Source organism: Chrysemys picta, chromosome 1 (assembly GCF_011386835.1).
Source record: "Chrysemys picta bellii isolate R12L10 chromosome 1, ASM1138683v2, whole genome shotgun sequence".
Lineage (NCBI taxonomy): Eukaryota > Metazoa > Chordata > Testudines > Emydidae > Chrysemys > Chrysemys picta.
Window position 1 is genome coordinate 239,416,223 of NC_088791.1, and position 13,626 is coordinate 239,429,848.

The window sequence follows — 13,626 nt, forward strand, 5'->3', positions numbered from 1 at the left end:
GAATAGTGAGAGGATGGACTAGGTTCAATTACTCTGTGATGGTCCATGCAGTCTGCTCAATGCTAGGAGCTGTGAGAGGCTGGAGCATGCTCGGTGAGGATGGAATCCTAGGAAAGTTTAAGGGGGAAGATGAAGAAGTCTATACCGAGCATGTGCAAACTGAGATTTTACAGTCTTATAACTTGGCCACACATGAGCAATTTTTAATGGGTACAGCAAAAGGCACATCCCTGACACAAAGGCCACCTCCCTACTAAATTTCAAGTCCCTGTTCCAAAGCATGGGGGTTTTAGAGCTTTTCAAATAAAGGTCACCTGTCAGCCTCAGTCAGATGCCCAGCATGGAAAACTTCAGTTTGACAAAGCTATAAGCAACTGAAAACAGGATCTCATAATGGGAAGTGCCACGCAACCTTTGTAGTGTTACGAGGCCAACCAATAATAATCCAATAAGCTTGTTATAGGGTTGATGTATAAAATGGATTTTTTGTACTTATAACGGTTCATTATTTACATCAGTCATGGTGCTCATATGAAATGTAGATACAAGGGCATTTCATTAAGAAAATAAATCTGTTGGAAAAGGGCCCAAGAGGATAATGGAAAAAAACAAGCAAGCCACTAAATATACTGTAGGCAGAAGCTGCAGTCCACACCCAGCCACATAGAATCATAGAACTATAGGGTTAGAAGGGACCGCAAGGGTCATCTCTGTCATATAGGCTGTCACATTAGTTTTACTTTTAATTAAAAGCAAAACAAATCAGGAGAATTAAGCAACTTCCACTATAGCTGTTTTGTTACCGAATGCCTTTAAAGGGAGTCAGTGAAGAGCACTGGACTGCAACTCAGGAGTCCTGGACTCTATTCCTAGCTCTGCCCTTGGTTTGCTGGGTGATCTTCGGTATGTCTTTCCACCCCTCTGTTACTCAGTTTCCCCTTCTGTAAAAAAAAAAAAGCACTAGATAAAGACATAGGTATTATTATTATTATTATTTTATTATATGCAACTGTCAAAACTGTTCAAGCACTGTTCAAACACACTGGTCTTCTACTGTGTGGGAAAATGTCTTGAGTAACTTAGAATGGGACCAAAATGCATTGGAGTGAAAGGGAAGAAGAAATGCTCGAAAGAATAGTATAGGGGGGAAAGCAGGAAGAGCTCTTATCTAGGATATCTTCAGATCACCTTAGTGGAAGGCTTGTCTAAAATACAAATGGTGGTGGACAATATCACTCATCTCATCTTCTGATCCTACTCAGCAAAGTTAAAATACAAAACATTTAGAAACCTACATTAAAATACTGTGTTAAAATTTCTCATAGGCATCACATTTATAATATATTTAAAAAATAGCCTCAACAAATGACCAGAAAAGAAGTTACAAGCACCCACAATTGCAAAGAAAACAGTGTTCGTGGCTTAAAGGCTAAAGATGCTGTTGCACTTAAAGTATTTCTCTTTGTTACTTGGTTAACAATAGTTTTTCCTCCCTCCTAGGTGTGTTTGCTCTCTTTTATATCAGCAACAAGTTTCGGACTTATCCCTTCACCATTAAAGACCAGCTCATTATTGCCTACAGTGGCCTTCGAGGAGCCAGTAGTTTCTCTCTTGCATTTTTGCTTCCGATGTATCTCTTCCCTAGAAAGAACATGTTCATTACGGCTACTCTTGTAGTTATATATTTCACTGTGTTCATTCAGGTAAGTAGGTTTAATAATGGGTTGATTTCATACAACAGCAATGCCTAGAGGCTTCATAGTTAAGCTTGCACTGAGATTTGCACGTAAATCAGGATTAAATCCTTCTATTTTATACTTTAGTTGCTGGATAGTGTCTCCAGATGTAACACAATAACCCTTCGCTGGATAATTAATTTTTTCTTATCGTTTCAGTTAAATATTTAGTAACTTCACCACTGTATTTAAAAACAGATTTCCTTAAAATTCCTCTGAAAATTATGTTCCAATTTTTTACTTCACCTTGTACTCTGATATACAAGAGTAGTTGTTCCCCTTTTGTGTCATAACTAGGGCTGCGCAGGATGGAAATTCCATTTTGTGAAGGATTTTGTGATTTCAACATTTGTCTTTGTTCTGATTAGGAATGAAACCCCACAATTTAGAAATTCCCTGCAAATGAAAATCCTGAAAAAAATGTGTTTGGGGTGAATCATTTTATTTTTATATAGTCTTTTAAACTATTATATTACATAGTTTTAAAAATGAAATCAAAAGTTTTAAAAATCAAATCATTTCTTTCAAAAAATGTCAAAGAGGATGCTTTGATATTGTTGAAACTATTTTTTCCCTCTGGAATGAAATATTAGCTTGGTATGAGTGGTTAGCAGGCCAGGTAGTTTACAGAAACTAATTCTTACTATTGATTAGAAAATGCTGATGAAAATCTAATTTTGATTTTAAAAAAATTGAAACATTTTTTTTCAGAACCTCCCCCCCACCTCCCACTCCATTTTCTATCCAGCCCGACTAATAACAAATAAGCCCTGTATTCTAGACACAGTGATCAAATAAAAGATAGTCACTTCATCTTTTGCCTTTTATCTGCTTGTTTCAAACAATAATTAACTTTCTCACTCATTTTTCTAAATACAGGGAATCACAATTGGTCCACTGGTCAAGTATCTAGATGTTAAAAAGACTAACAAGAAAGAGTGCATTAATGAAGAGATTCATGTACGAGTAAGTTGTCTTTATTGATGAACTGTATCCTAGAAAGAGAACAAATGGGAGTTCCAAATTTGCCCAAGAGAGTTAGGCACCCAGTTCCCATTGAAATTCATTGGGCAAATAAGCCCCTTAGGCACCTTTGCAAATCCCACCCAAAATATCTTAATAAAAATATTGGATGGTGTTTGAGTCCAAAGAAGCTGTTGTAAAGTAATATATGACATCCTCTGGATATGGATGCCACCTCATTATAATTTCAAAACTACAGAATGGAACTTTTTATAAAGACACTGGAAATTTTAAAGCTATTTCTGCTGAGGTTGAAAACACATCAAGGTGCCTGCAAATTCTGGTAATTAGTTGCAGATTTACTTATACAATCTTAAGGAAAAATAAAAAGATCAGAGACACTGGCATATGGAGAAGTTTGTCTAGATTTTTATAAAATTTTAGATTTTCTAAGAGTTGTTTAATTTGAATCAGTGTCTAAATTCCTTAGAATCTGGTCTTTGATTACCTAAGAATTGTTTTGACATTGATTTCATGTTATGACCATTGGTTTGTTGTATTTTTTTCTCTAGATGATGGATCACTTGAAGGCTGGAATTGAAGATATATGTGGGCACTGGAGTCACTATCAACTGAGAGACAAGTAAGAATGTTTTGTTACTGTCTGGTATAATAAAGTAATTTAGCTGTGACATATTTATCCACTCAAAGGTAAATACAGTAGGAAATCCATTTTGTGCTCTCAGAAGGTTAGATTAGAATGTAAATGTTAGGGACATGCGCCATATCCTGTTCTAAAATATAACCCGAGCTCTTGAGTAATCATCATCTTTTGGAGTGCAACATTCATATATGTTTCACTACTGTGCCTCCTCAAAAGCTAGGAGGAGATAAGTGTGGTAGAGGAGGAACATGACATGCACACTCATGCCACATGCACGTGAAAGCCTGCAAACAGGGCCTAAATGTAAGCCTATCAATCTTCAAAGTGGCCCTTTAAATTGCAAGCTGCTTGAGGTATGGATCTGTCATTTTATTTGAATGTAAATCACCGTGCAAACATATGGGACAATGTAGATAGCGCATAATAAAGTAATAAATAGTAATTTTTTCCTGGTCTCAGAATTATACTGCCTTCTGTATCTAGGCGAGAGCACAAAAGTGATGTTTGTATTAACTTAATAAAGGAATTATATGGGAGCAGCTTTATACCTTCAATGGGTAGATGAGACAAGTTGTGATGTTGACTTGATGTTCTAAATTGCCATTTGATTTGTAACCTTTACATTATCAGATCTGAATGTGGAGATATACATATGATCATCAGTCTGCCCAATACATCTGCAAGCTCAGATGGTTGCTGTATAGCAGTAACACAAGCCTTTATGGGGTGGAATATCTTTTCTGCCTGAGAGATGGCCTTCATTTCAATAAATTTATTAACTATAGAATTCATATATAATGGGCTAAAAATGGCCTTCCAGAGAATATATTGAGGATAACAATGGTGCATAGGCTATAGAATTCCCAATTTGAAGCCACAGACACAGTTGAAGGCATTGCAACTGAGATAAGCTGCATTTCTGTCACTTCTCTCAGATCCACCCAATAGACCTGATAGGAGGAGTCTATGAATACTACTAGTAAGTTACTGTTTCAGTCAAGGTAAAGGCTAAAGAAACACATCATATGAAAGTATTTATATAAGAGTCATATAAAAATGAAGGTATTCCTTGCATTAAGATTAAATAATATGCTTTTAAGAATTGATTACCTTGGTTAACCGACACTCAGGGTAACTTCCTGTGGACTAGAGAGCTCTGCAGAGCATCCTTGTTCACAGAACAAAGCAGAGCTGCGTACTTCTGTTATAGCAACAAATATTAAAAACAGTTGCTTATTATAAGAAATTGTATAAACTCTGTATTGCTTTTCATAACACTCTAAAGTACATTTCTCTGCAATAGCAAACTGCCCCATAGAAAAAAAAATTATAAGAAGAGCTGCTGCTGTTTTGTTAAGCTAATGCCTGAAAGCCAATACACGCCTCAACACACACACGCACATTCGAACTTGTGTATGCAGCACATTAGTGGTATATTATAATATGCAGCGTGCATACAGACATCATTTTGCAGTCCATTCAATTTCTCTGGCATTCAGAATATTAGGACATATATATTTTCCTCTAATTGTCAGGATTTAAAATGATCAGCAGCATAATAGGACCTAACTACTGGGCCATTTAGAACATTATTAGTGTCTGGCTGAATAGGCCAGCGTTGCTGTAAGTGCAGCTGCTGCTGTTATACCTTATTAGAATACCACATTTGTACAAAAGCATGAAAGACTGGCCCCTTTTTTCTTTTCGTACAATTGTGGCGATGCTATATGCTAACACTCACCCAACCTTCTTTTTGAGATGATTGCAGTTTGTTTCTTTCTTTTGTATAGCAGATTTACCATCTCTGTGGACCAGTAGGCCATGCCCTTTGTCCTCCAACAGGTTCACTGGTCATTCAGCAGGCCACGGGCGCCGACAATTTGGCTTCAGTTTCCGACCTGCAATTATATATATATTTGATGGATGTTGTCAGCGAGGAAGATGGACTCCTTTCCTTTTTACATTTGCTTTTAATTTCTGTTTCATAGATTTAAAAAGTTTGACACTAAATATCTAAAGAAAATCCTGATCCGGGAGAACCAGCCCAAATCCAGCATTGTATCTCTGTACAAGAAACTGGAAATCAAACAGGCCATTGAGCTGGCAGAGAGTGGGATGATAAGTTCAGCTGCATCGACAACTTCTCTCCAGTGAGTATCAGCTTCATTACAGCTTACCAAACGGGAAAGAGGGAGGAAGGGGGACGGGGGAATATGAAGAAATAGCTGAGGGAGACAAGGACTTTAAAAGAAATGTGACAAGAACAAGGTACTGGGAGGGGAGGAATAACTGTTTGGTGCTGGGACCTTGACATGTTCCATAGGAAAGGAAATGTTCAGCGATAGTTCTGAGTTTACAAAGAGGGAAAAGACTCACCCATGTTTTTCAGCAGCGACAGGCAAGCCTGCAAAGGCCTGGAGATTCAGGTCTAGACTCAGTGGTACTCGCTGATTGCTTTGCACTGCTCCAGTGATGCAAAGAGGCCATATGCTTCATTTAAATTCTGGTTTGGGGCTGCTTTGTGTTGAAAGTGCAACACAAAGGAAAGGAGCGTACTGGTTTGTCTGGCCCTCAGTTCAGATTAGTAACCAGAACTCTGGGATCTGTAAATTTGGGTATAGCTCTTATGAGACCAGGCTCTCTTGTAAGTTGCTATTTCAGACTGGGTCAGAATGCCATAAGGACAGGCTTTCTTGTAGTATTTTGGTACTTCAGCTTCTAGTCTTGGCCAGAACTCAGGTTACTCCTGGGGGCATTCTGTGCCAAAAAAATTAAAAATTATGCGTGCAATATTTTAAAATTCTGCAAATTTTATTTGTCAAAATAAGACTACAGAATCACACCAGTTTCAATTATTTTGGTAATTTGTTTCAAAATACCAGTCAGTAAGTATGTTTACAACAATATAGACACACACAAAAATTCCCCCAGGAGTAGAGAGTTAAAGAAACTGTTATGACAACCCAGTTCCTGTTTATCTTCCCCTCCCTCCCCCCCGCCAGAGCTTAGTAGGGAGGCCCAGACACCCACAACCCCTCCCCCCCCAGAATCCCCCTGCAGGGGCCCCCCAGCCAATCAGGGCCAGCTCTAGGATTTTTGCCACCCCAAGCAAAAACAATTTTGGCCGCCCCCCCACCCCCCGTTTTTTTATTACCCCACCCCCGGTGCCGTCTCAACTCCGCCCCTTCCCCAAATTCCCAGTCCTGCCTCCTCCCCCCAGGCTCTCAACCCTAGGAGGGAGGAAGGGAGAGGGAGAAGCAGTGTGTGCGCCGCGGCCACTCGGGGTCTCCCGCTCCCTCCCAGGCTCTCAAACCTGGGAGGGAGGGGGAGCAGTGGCGCGTGAATCAGCTGTTTCACGCGCCGCGGCCGCTCGGGATCTCCCCCTCCCTCCCGGGTTTGAGAACCTGGGAGGGAGGGTGAACAGAGGCACGCGCGTGGCAGCAGCAGAAGTGAGTTAGGGCGGCCGGGGCACATTTTTAGGGGCGGCATGGCCCGCGCCAGAATGCCGCCCCTAAAAATGTGCCGCCCCAAGCACCAGCTTGTTTTGCTGATGCCTAGAGCCGGCCCTGCAGCCAATACACCTGAACTCCCTCTCCCCAGAGCCCAATCGTACGGCCCCTCCAACTCAGATACTCCCCCCAGAGCCCAGTTGTGGGACCCCCCTGGCCCAGATACCCGCATCCTCTTCCCCACAGAGCCCAGCTTGCCCCCTCCTTGTCCAGACACCCATCTCCCTCACTCCTTTCCCCTTCCCCCCCCCCGCCCCCAGAGCCCAGGGATCCAGAGGGAGAAATAGCCTGATGCTCGGTCCCAGGCTTGCACAGAGTTTCCTGTGCACCGCCATCTCCTTCCCTCAGGGCATGCTGGGAACTGCAGCTGCCAGGAACACTCTAGCTCCCTCCCCGCCCCCCAGCAGGGTCTTCTATGTGCAAGCTGGGATCTGCCAAGTCCAGTGGCCCTAGTGGCGGCTAGCACATTTCTGTGGGGGAAAGGAAATTCTGCACGCAGAACATTAATTTCTACAAAATTCTGCATTGCGCAGGTGCACAGAATTCCCCCAGGAGTATCAGGTGCAGAGAGAGACTAAAAAAATAATGAAACATGCTTTCTGAACCTCCAAAAATGTCTGGTTTGACAGACTGGGATAGGGTGGGGTTAGTTTTTTTACTTTACCCTATTGGCCATCTCTAGTTTTCTTAACTAACAGGCTAAATAGTGCCAATTAGCCAAAGGCCTTTGTTAGTGGGTGCCCAAGGGGGAGTTTCCTGCTGTACAGCAAAAGTGGGCTAATGGCTTCATGTGCTGGGATAGTGAAGTCTGCTTCCTCCAGCACACTGAACCAACCCCCAGAGATACATGGAAGGTTTGAGTCTGTCCTTCTCCCCTAAACAGAGGAGCCAATTGAAAGGCAATGGAAGGCTACGTGAAACAGACTTGGTGAAAAACAAACATAATCCCTATAGAAATCAATGGGGCAAATACCCTCAGTGCAACACAGTTCCTTTGTTGAGATCAGTAAAACTGAATTCTGGATAAAACCTTATAAAATATAAAGAGCTGGATCATGGAAACCTTCACTCCAATGCACATAATTATTCTTATGCGCAGACCCACTGACCTCAATGTGACTGCACACAAGTAAGTATGTGCATGGGAGTGTTTCAGAGATCTCACCTAAGAAAAAAGTTACCTTACCAGGGTCACTCTTTAAACTGTTTATCTTGATCATGTAAAAATTCATTTGTTTGTTTTGAATTCTTGTATCATTGTGTAATGTAAGAGCTGGTCAATTTTTTTCTAAATCATTTTTTTTGGTGAGAGGATAACATTAAAGGAAGCATATGGTCATGATCTCTGTGAATTTTCCTTTTACTGTGTGTCAGAAATATTTCTGAGCGGCATGTGGATAATACAAATAGGAAGTTTGAAAGAAAAGTTGTGACACGCAAACAACATTTTTATTTACTTTCTTTAAAAACATAAGACCAACCGATTGCATGTAGTTTTATAAATTCACTCCCGAACTGAGTTTGTAGGATGAAAAATATCATTCTAGAATAAATAGTTTGCTCAGGTGGAATTGGATCTTACTCTAGGCCAGATTCTGATATTTTTTACTCACAGTAAATAGTCCCTTACTTTTTAAGCAGCCAGTGGAACTGCTTGAGGAGAAAGAGGCTACTGAAGGTCATGGTATCAGAGTGAGTAATCCCATTGATTTCAGTGAAACAGCTTGTAGTGTAAGGCACTATTCAATGTGAGTGAGGGTGGCAAAATCTGGTCCTAAATAAATAATCCTGGAAACTGGGGGGGTTGGAAAGAAATTCTGATGCATTTAATATAAAGCCACATTTGGAATGCAATAATAACATGATACATTTCTCCTCAGCTCTTTTGATCAGTTGCACAGGCATATCATTACTATCTGGGGTTTTCATGCTTTAGAGACAAGGGGAAGAAATCTCTCTGGCAATCAGGGCAGATCTCAGTTGAGCCTTCTGGATTCGCTCCAGGCTCAGAACTTCCATTCATGTCAGTGGGATTCCTACAGGTCGACTATGCATTAAGTATTTGTCCATTGACTGGGCAACAAAGCATCTAGATTTGAGATAAAATATAGCACGTAATTATACTGGCTTAGAGAACATAAGCCTTAGAAATGGGGATTTCAAAAGGCAAAGCACATCCAAGCAGATGCTGCAGATACCACATTTCTATGGCTGTATTTTAGACAATATACTTTAATCATAAGAAAGACAGGATGGGCTTCTTTTGAACTCACTTTTGCTGGTTTCACACTGCTGTGACTCTTTGGACATCAGGGGAGATAGTCTTGATGTACGCTGGTGTAAGCAGGCTCAGAATCAGACTGAGTGTTTTCATTGCCAGTGACACTATTACATAAGCGCTATCCCACTAGGATGCTACTTTCTTCTTAGTAGAACTGGATGGAGAGTACAGAAAGTTCAAAATGTAACAAAAAATATGGAAAAAATTAGATAAGGATTTTTGGGGAATTTGGTTTTTATTTTTTAACTAGCGCTATTTTTTTAGAACAAATGTGGCCAGTATTTTGGGTTCATTCATGATCAGAATAGATTTTTTTTGCCAACCCAGAGTTATAGCCAATTGCTATGCACCCAAAATGATATAATCTCAGTAATGTTTTTGCAAATAAAACACCTGGACTGGGCCCTGCAAGTAAAATGCAGGAAGTTGCAATAAGCATCAGAGAAAGAATTTTAATAAAGATGATTTTATGGGGTTGGTAACAAGTCAAACTTGTTTTAGCTGAAAGCAGGTTTTGAAATATATTGTATATTGTGAAATATTAATTAAAGGAGTGCTTACTAAACTGAAAACATAACCTTTTCTCCATTCCCCAGGTAGGCTCACTGTTATCAATGTGGCAGGTTAATGGCTAATCCCATGCAAAGAATATGCTTTTTATTTGGGCTTTAGAACAATACAGATAATCTTCATGTTGTTTGTTCTGTTGCTATTTCAGTTCAGCTGAAACTGAGGGCATTTTATTTGAGTCACCTAAAGAGCGAAATGATAATCACCACTGAGATGATTTAAGGCTTGATATTCCATCTACATCTGCATGCAGGGGGGAGCCAGATTGGGTTGACCTGGAGTGGGGAAAGTAGCAGGATGAAGTGATCTCTACATGATACCATTCTTCTCTATACTTTCCCAACCCTTTTTCCAATTCTGTGATATAAAATCCCTCTGCAGGTGCACCACAGGCTTCTGGTTCCATAGGTCTAGGGAGGGCAGGCCTGGACAAGAAGTGGGTAGAGAAGCAGCTATTCTTTGTGGCATCAGCCATGAGGGGATTGTACTGCATAGGACTTCAGTTGTCAAACTACGTTTCATGGACCATTGGTAGTGTGTGGACCACTTGACAGTGGTCCACAGAGAGTTTAAAAGCAGCCACTTCAAAAAACCATTAGCAATTTAAATGGTCACTGGAACAAACCACATGCCCATCTCTCCAATTTAGAGCTCTAATGTGTGCATTTATAAGTCCCTAGACAGGGGGCCAGGCTAAATGTGTCTTATTTATTTATTAAACTAGACTATTTAAATGGTTACTTTTTAAAAATATGGGGCTTTTTTCTATAAATGTTGCATCTTTTTTGGCTGACTTGTTCCTTTTCTAACTTGCCATTTTTCACCTGTGATATATTTTGGATCACTACATATAGACAGCAGTTGATCTCAACAACTGGCCATTTCCTAGAGATGGGCCACTTTGGATCTTCAACACATTTGAATTTTGGCAGTGTTCAGATTCAAATGCCTGAACCCAAACCTATCCCTATGGCTTTGGTTTCAGGTTGGATGCTGTCAGGGCTGAATCCCCACTCTGTCACTCTGACTGCAGAAAGTGGGGGCTTGCAAGGATTCAAAAAATGAATACTTGCCACTCCAGGCTTGTATTAAACCCCCAAGTTACAGCTCTTCTCTGACCTTGGCTTGGTAAACACTGCCACCACCCAAATGCAAAAAAACCCTGGGAACCAGGAAGGAACACTTGGGAATTCCTCCCTGTGGGGTACCCTCAAGCCCTTTCACACACACACCCTCCGAGGAAGAGCTGAGAAAGAAAACAAAGGAAATTAGCTGTTGCTACCAGCTAATCGAACAACATGCACAAACTTCTTAGGACACCCAAAATCCAATCCTGTTCTTAAAAAAGGTAAATTTTATTAAAAACAAAAAGAAAGAAAATACCTCTGGAACTTAGGCTTTTGCTAGATTTTAAAAGTGCAATTCCAAAAATTAAGCACCGAAAATAGCTTTCTTGGGGGTTCAGCTTAAAGGTTACAAGCAACCAAAAGAATCTGGGGTTAGCATAGAGGAGATCCACAAGCCAAAATAAAGAAATAAACCTGATCGTATCAATCTAAACATTCCCTGTCCCCAATGATTCTTTCTAGGTATGGAAAATAATTTTTCATACCTGGTTCAAACCTTACACAGCATTCCTGCTTATAGCATGGCTGCTCTGGGTCCCTGCAGCCCAGAGAGAACAACAGACAACAAAGGGAAGTTTTTTCCCAATTTCAAAAAGTCCTAGCCCTCCCATTGGCTCTTTTGGTTAGGTGCCCACTTCCCCTTTTTTTCCCTTTTTTGTACCTATGCAGGGAGGCTTTTTAGCCCTTTACAGGTAAAGCAAGCAGAGAACAGCTACCAAAAGGGATTTTACAGCTAACTGGCTGGCTGGGTGTCCATAAATGGGAGCTACCCACCCTTCATTTATCACAGATGCAAAACCCGATAAGGCCTTATTTCTGTTGTGCTTGAAGAAGGTGGCAATTTTGCAATTGCAACGAATGGTGGCAATTTTGTGAAATTAGCTGTAATTGACAATCATACGGCCACCATACCGTAGCCTGGATTCTGCACTGAACCTGAATACCAAACCCTAGCCTAAACTAATACATATCTGAATGTCAGTGCTCTGGCCCAAGTCATGAATCATATAACAGTTTTTAGTTTACTCCAGACACAGCTTCTTTTTGATATTAAAGGCTGTATTCTTTTGCTAATGTAAGGGAAACTGAAACCACAATCCTGTCATAATGTTATTAAAGGAAACCCTCCTTTAATCAAACCATTTACCACAATTACATCACTTAATATGAGGGAAAAGATAGACAAATAAATATGATATGGTATATGATGAGGTTCTCACAGAGGTTGACCTGGCATATCCAGTTAGCATTTCAGATCAACCAGCTTCCATAGTTTAACACTTTCCTCCAAGACCCTACTGTGTGGAAGGTGACTTTCCTTGTTAACTCTTAAAAAGGAAAGGTTGGCTTCTATTGTAAACTGAATGGCACCTTATTTATCTTCACAATACGTTAATAGATGTTTTAGCTGTTTTCAACTGGGCAAACTGGTTGAAACTATAGTAAAGAACAATATTGTCAGACACATAGAAACATGATTTGTTGGGGAAGAGTCAACATGGTTTTTGTAAAGGGAAATCATACCTCACCAATTTACTGTAATTCTCTGAGGGGGTCAATAAGCATGTAGACAAGGGTCCAGTGGACATAGTGTACTTAGATTTTCAGAAAGCCTTTGACAAGGCCCCTCACCAAAGGCTCTTAAGCAAAGTAAGCTGTCATGGGATAACAGGGAAGGTCCTCTTATGGATTGGTAACTGGTTAAAAGATAGGAAACAAAGGGTAGGAATAAATGGTCAGTTTTCAGAATGGAAAGAGATAAATAGTGGTGTCCCCCAGGGCTCTGCACTGGGCCTAGTTCTATTCAACATATTCATAAATGATCTGGAAAAAGGGGTAAACAGTGTGGTTGCAAAATTTGCAGATGATACAAAACTACTCAAGATAGTTAAGTCCCAGGCAGACTGCGAAGAGTGACAAAAGGATCTCTCAAAACTGGGTGACTGGGCAACAAAATGGCAGATGAAATTCAATGTTGATAATGAAAAGTAATTCACATTGGAAAACATAATCCCAACTATATGTATAAAATGACAAGATCTAAATTAGCTGTTACCACTCAAGAAAGAGATCTTGGAGTCATTGTGGATAGTTCTCTGAAAACATCCACTCAATGTGCAGCAGCAGTCAAAAGAGCAAACTGAATGTTAGGAATCATTAGGAAAGGGATAGATAATAAGACAGAAAATATCATATTGCCTCTATATAAATCCATGGTACACCCACATCTTGAATACTGCATGCAGATATGGTCACCCCATCTCAAAAAAGATATATTGGAATTGGAAAAGGTTCAGAAAGGGCAACAAAAATGATTAGGAGTATGGAACCACTGCCATATGACTGGGACTTTTCACCTTGGAAAAGAGACGACTAAGGGGGGATATGACAGAGGTCTATAAAATCATGACTGGTGTGGAGAAAGTAAATAAGGAAATGTTATTTACTCCTTCTCATAACACAAGAACTAGGAGTCACCAAATGAAATTAATAGGCAGCAGATTTAAAACAAACAAAAGAAAGTATTTTTTCACACAGTCTCTTGTACTTCTTGCCACAGGATGTTGTGAATGCCATGACTATAACTGGGTTCAAAAAAGAACTAGATAAGTTCATGGAGGATAGGTCCCTCAATGGCTATTAGCCAGGATAGGCAGGGATGGTGTCCCTAGCCTCTGTTTGCCAGAAGCTGGGAATGGGCATCAGGCGATGGATCACTTGATGATTACCTGTTTTGTCCATTCCTTCTGGTGAACCTGGCATTGGCCACTGTCAG

General features: G+C 40.3%; 1 protein-coding gene across 2 annotated transcripts in view; it reads left to right on the forward strand.

The window, feature by feature from the left end:
- The window catches only part of SLC9A4 (solute carrier family 9 member A4), a 54,414-nt gene that overhangs the window by 20,414 nt on the left and 20,374 nt on the right, over nucleotides 1-13,626 (forward strand). For both annotated transcript variants that reach the window (XM_008166997.4, XM_065580933.1), the window contains exons 5-8: nucleotides 1,501-1,703; nucleotides 2,616-2,702; nucleotides 3,272-3,342; nucleotides 5,352-5,513. In XM_008166997.4, coding sequence (XP_008165219.2) covers nucleotides 1,501-1,703; nucleotides 2,616-2,702; nucleotides 3,272-3,342; nucleotides 5,352-5,513 — 523 coding nt within the window. The remainder of the gene's footprint in view (nucleotides 1-1,500; nucleotides 1,704-2,615; nucleotides 2,703-3,271; nucleotides 3,343-5,351; nucleotides 5,514-13,626) is intronic.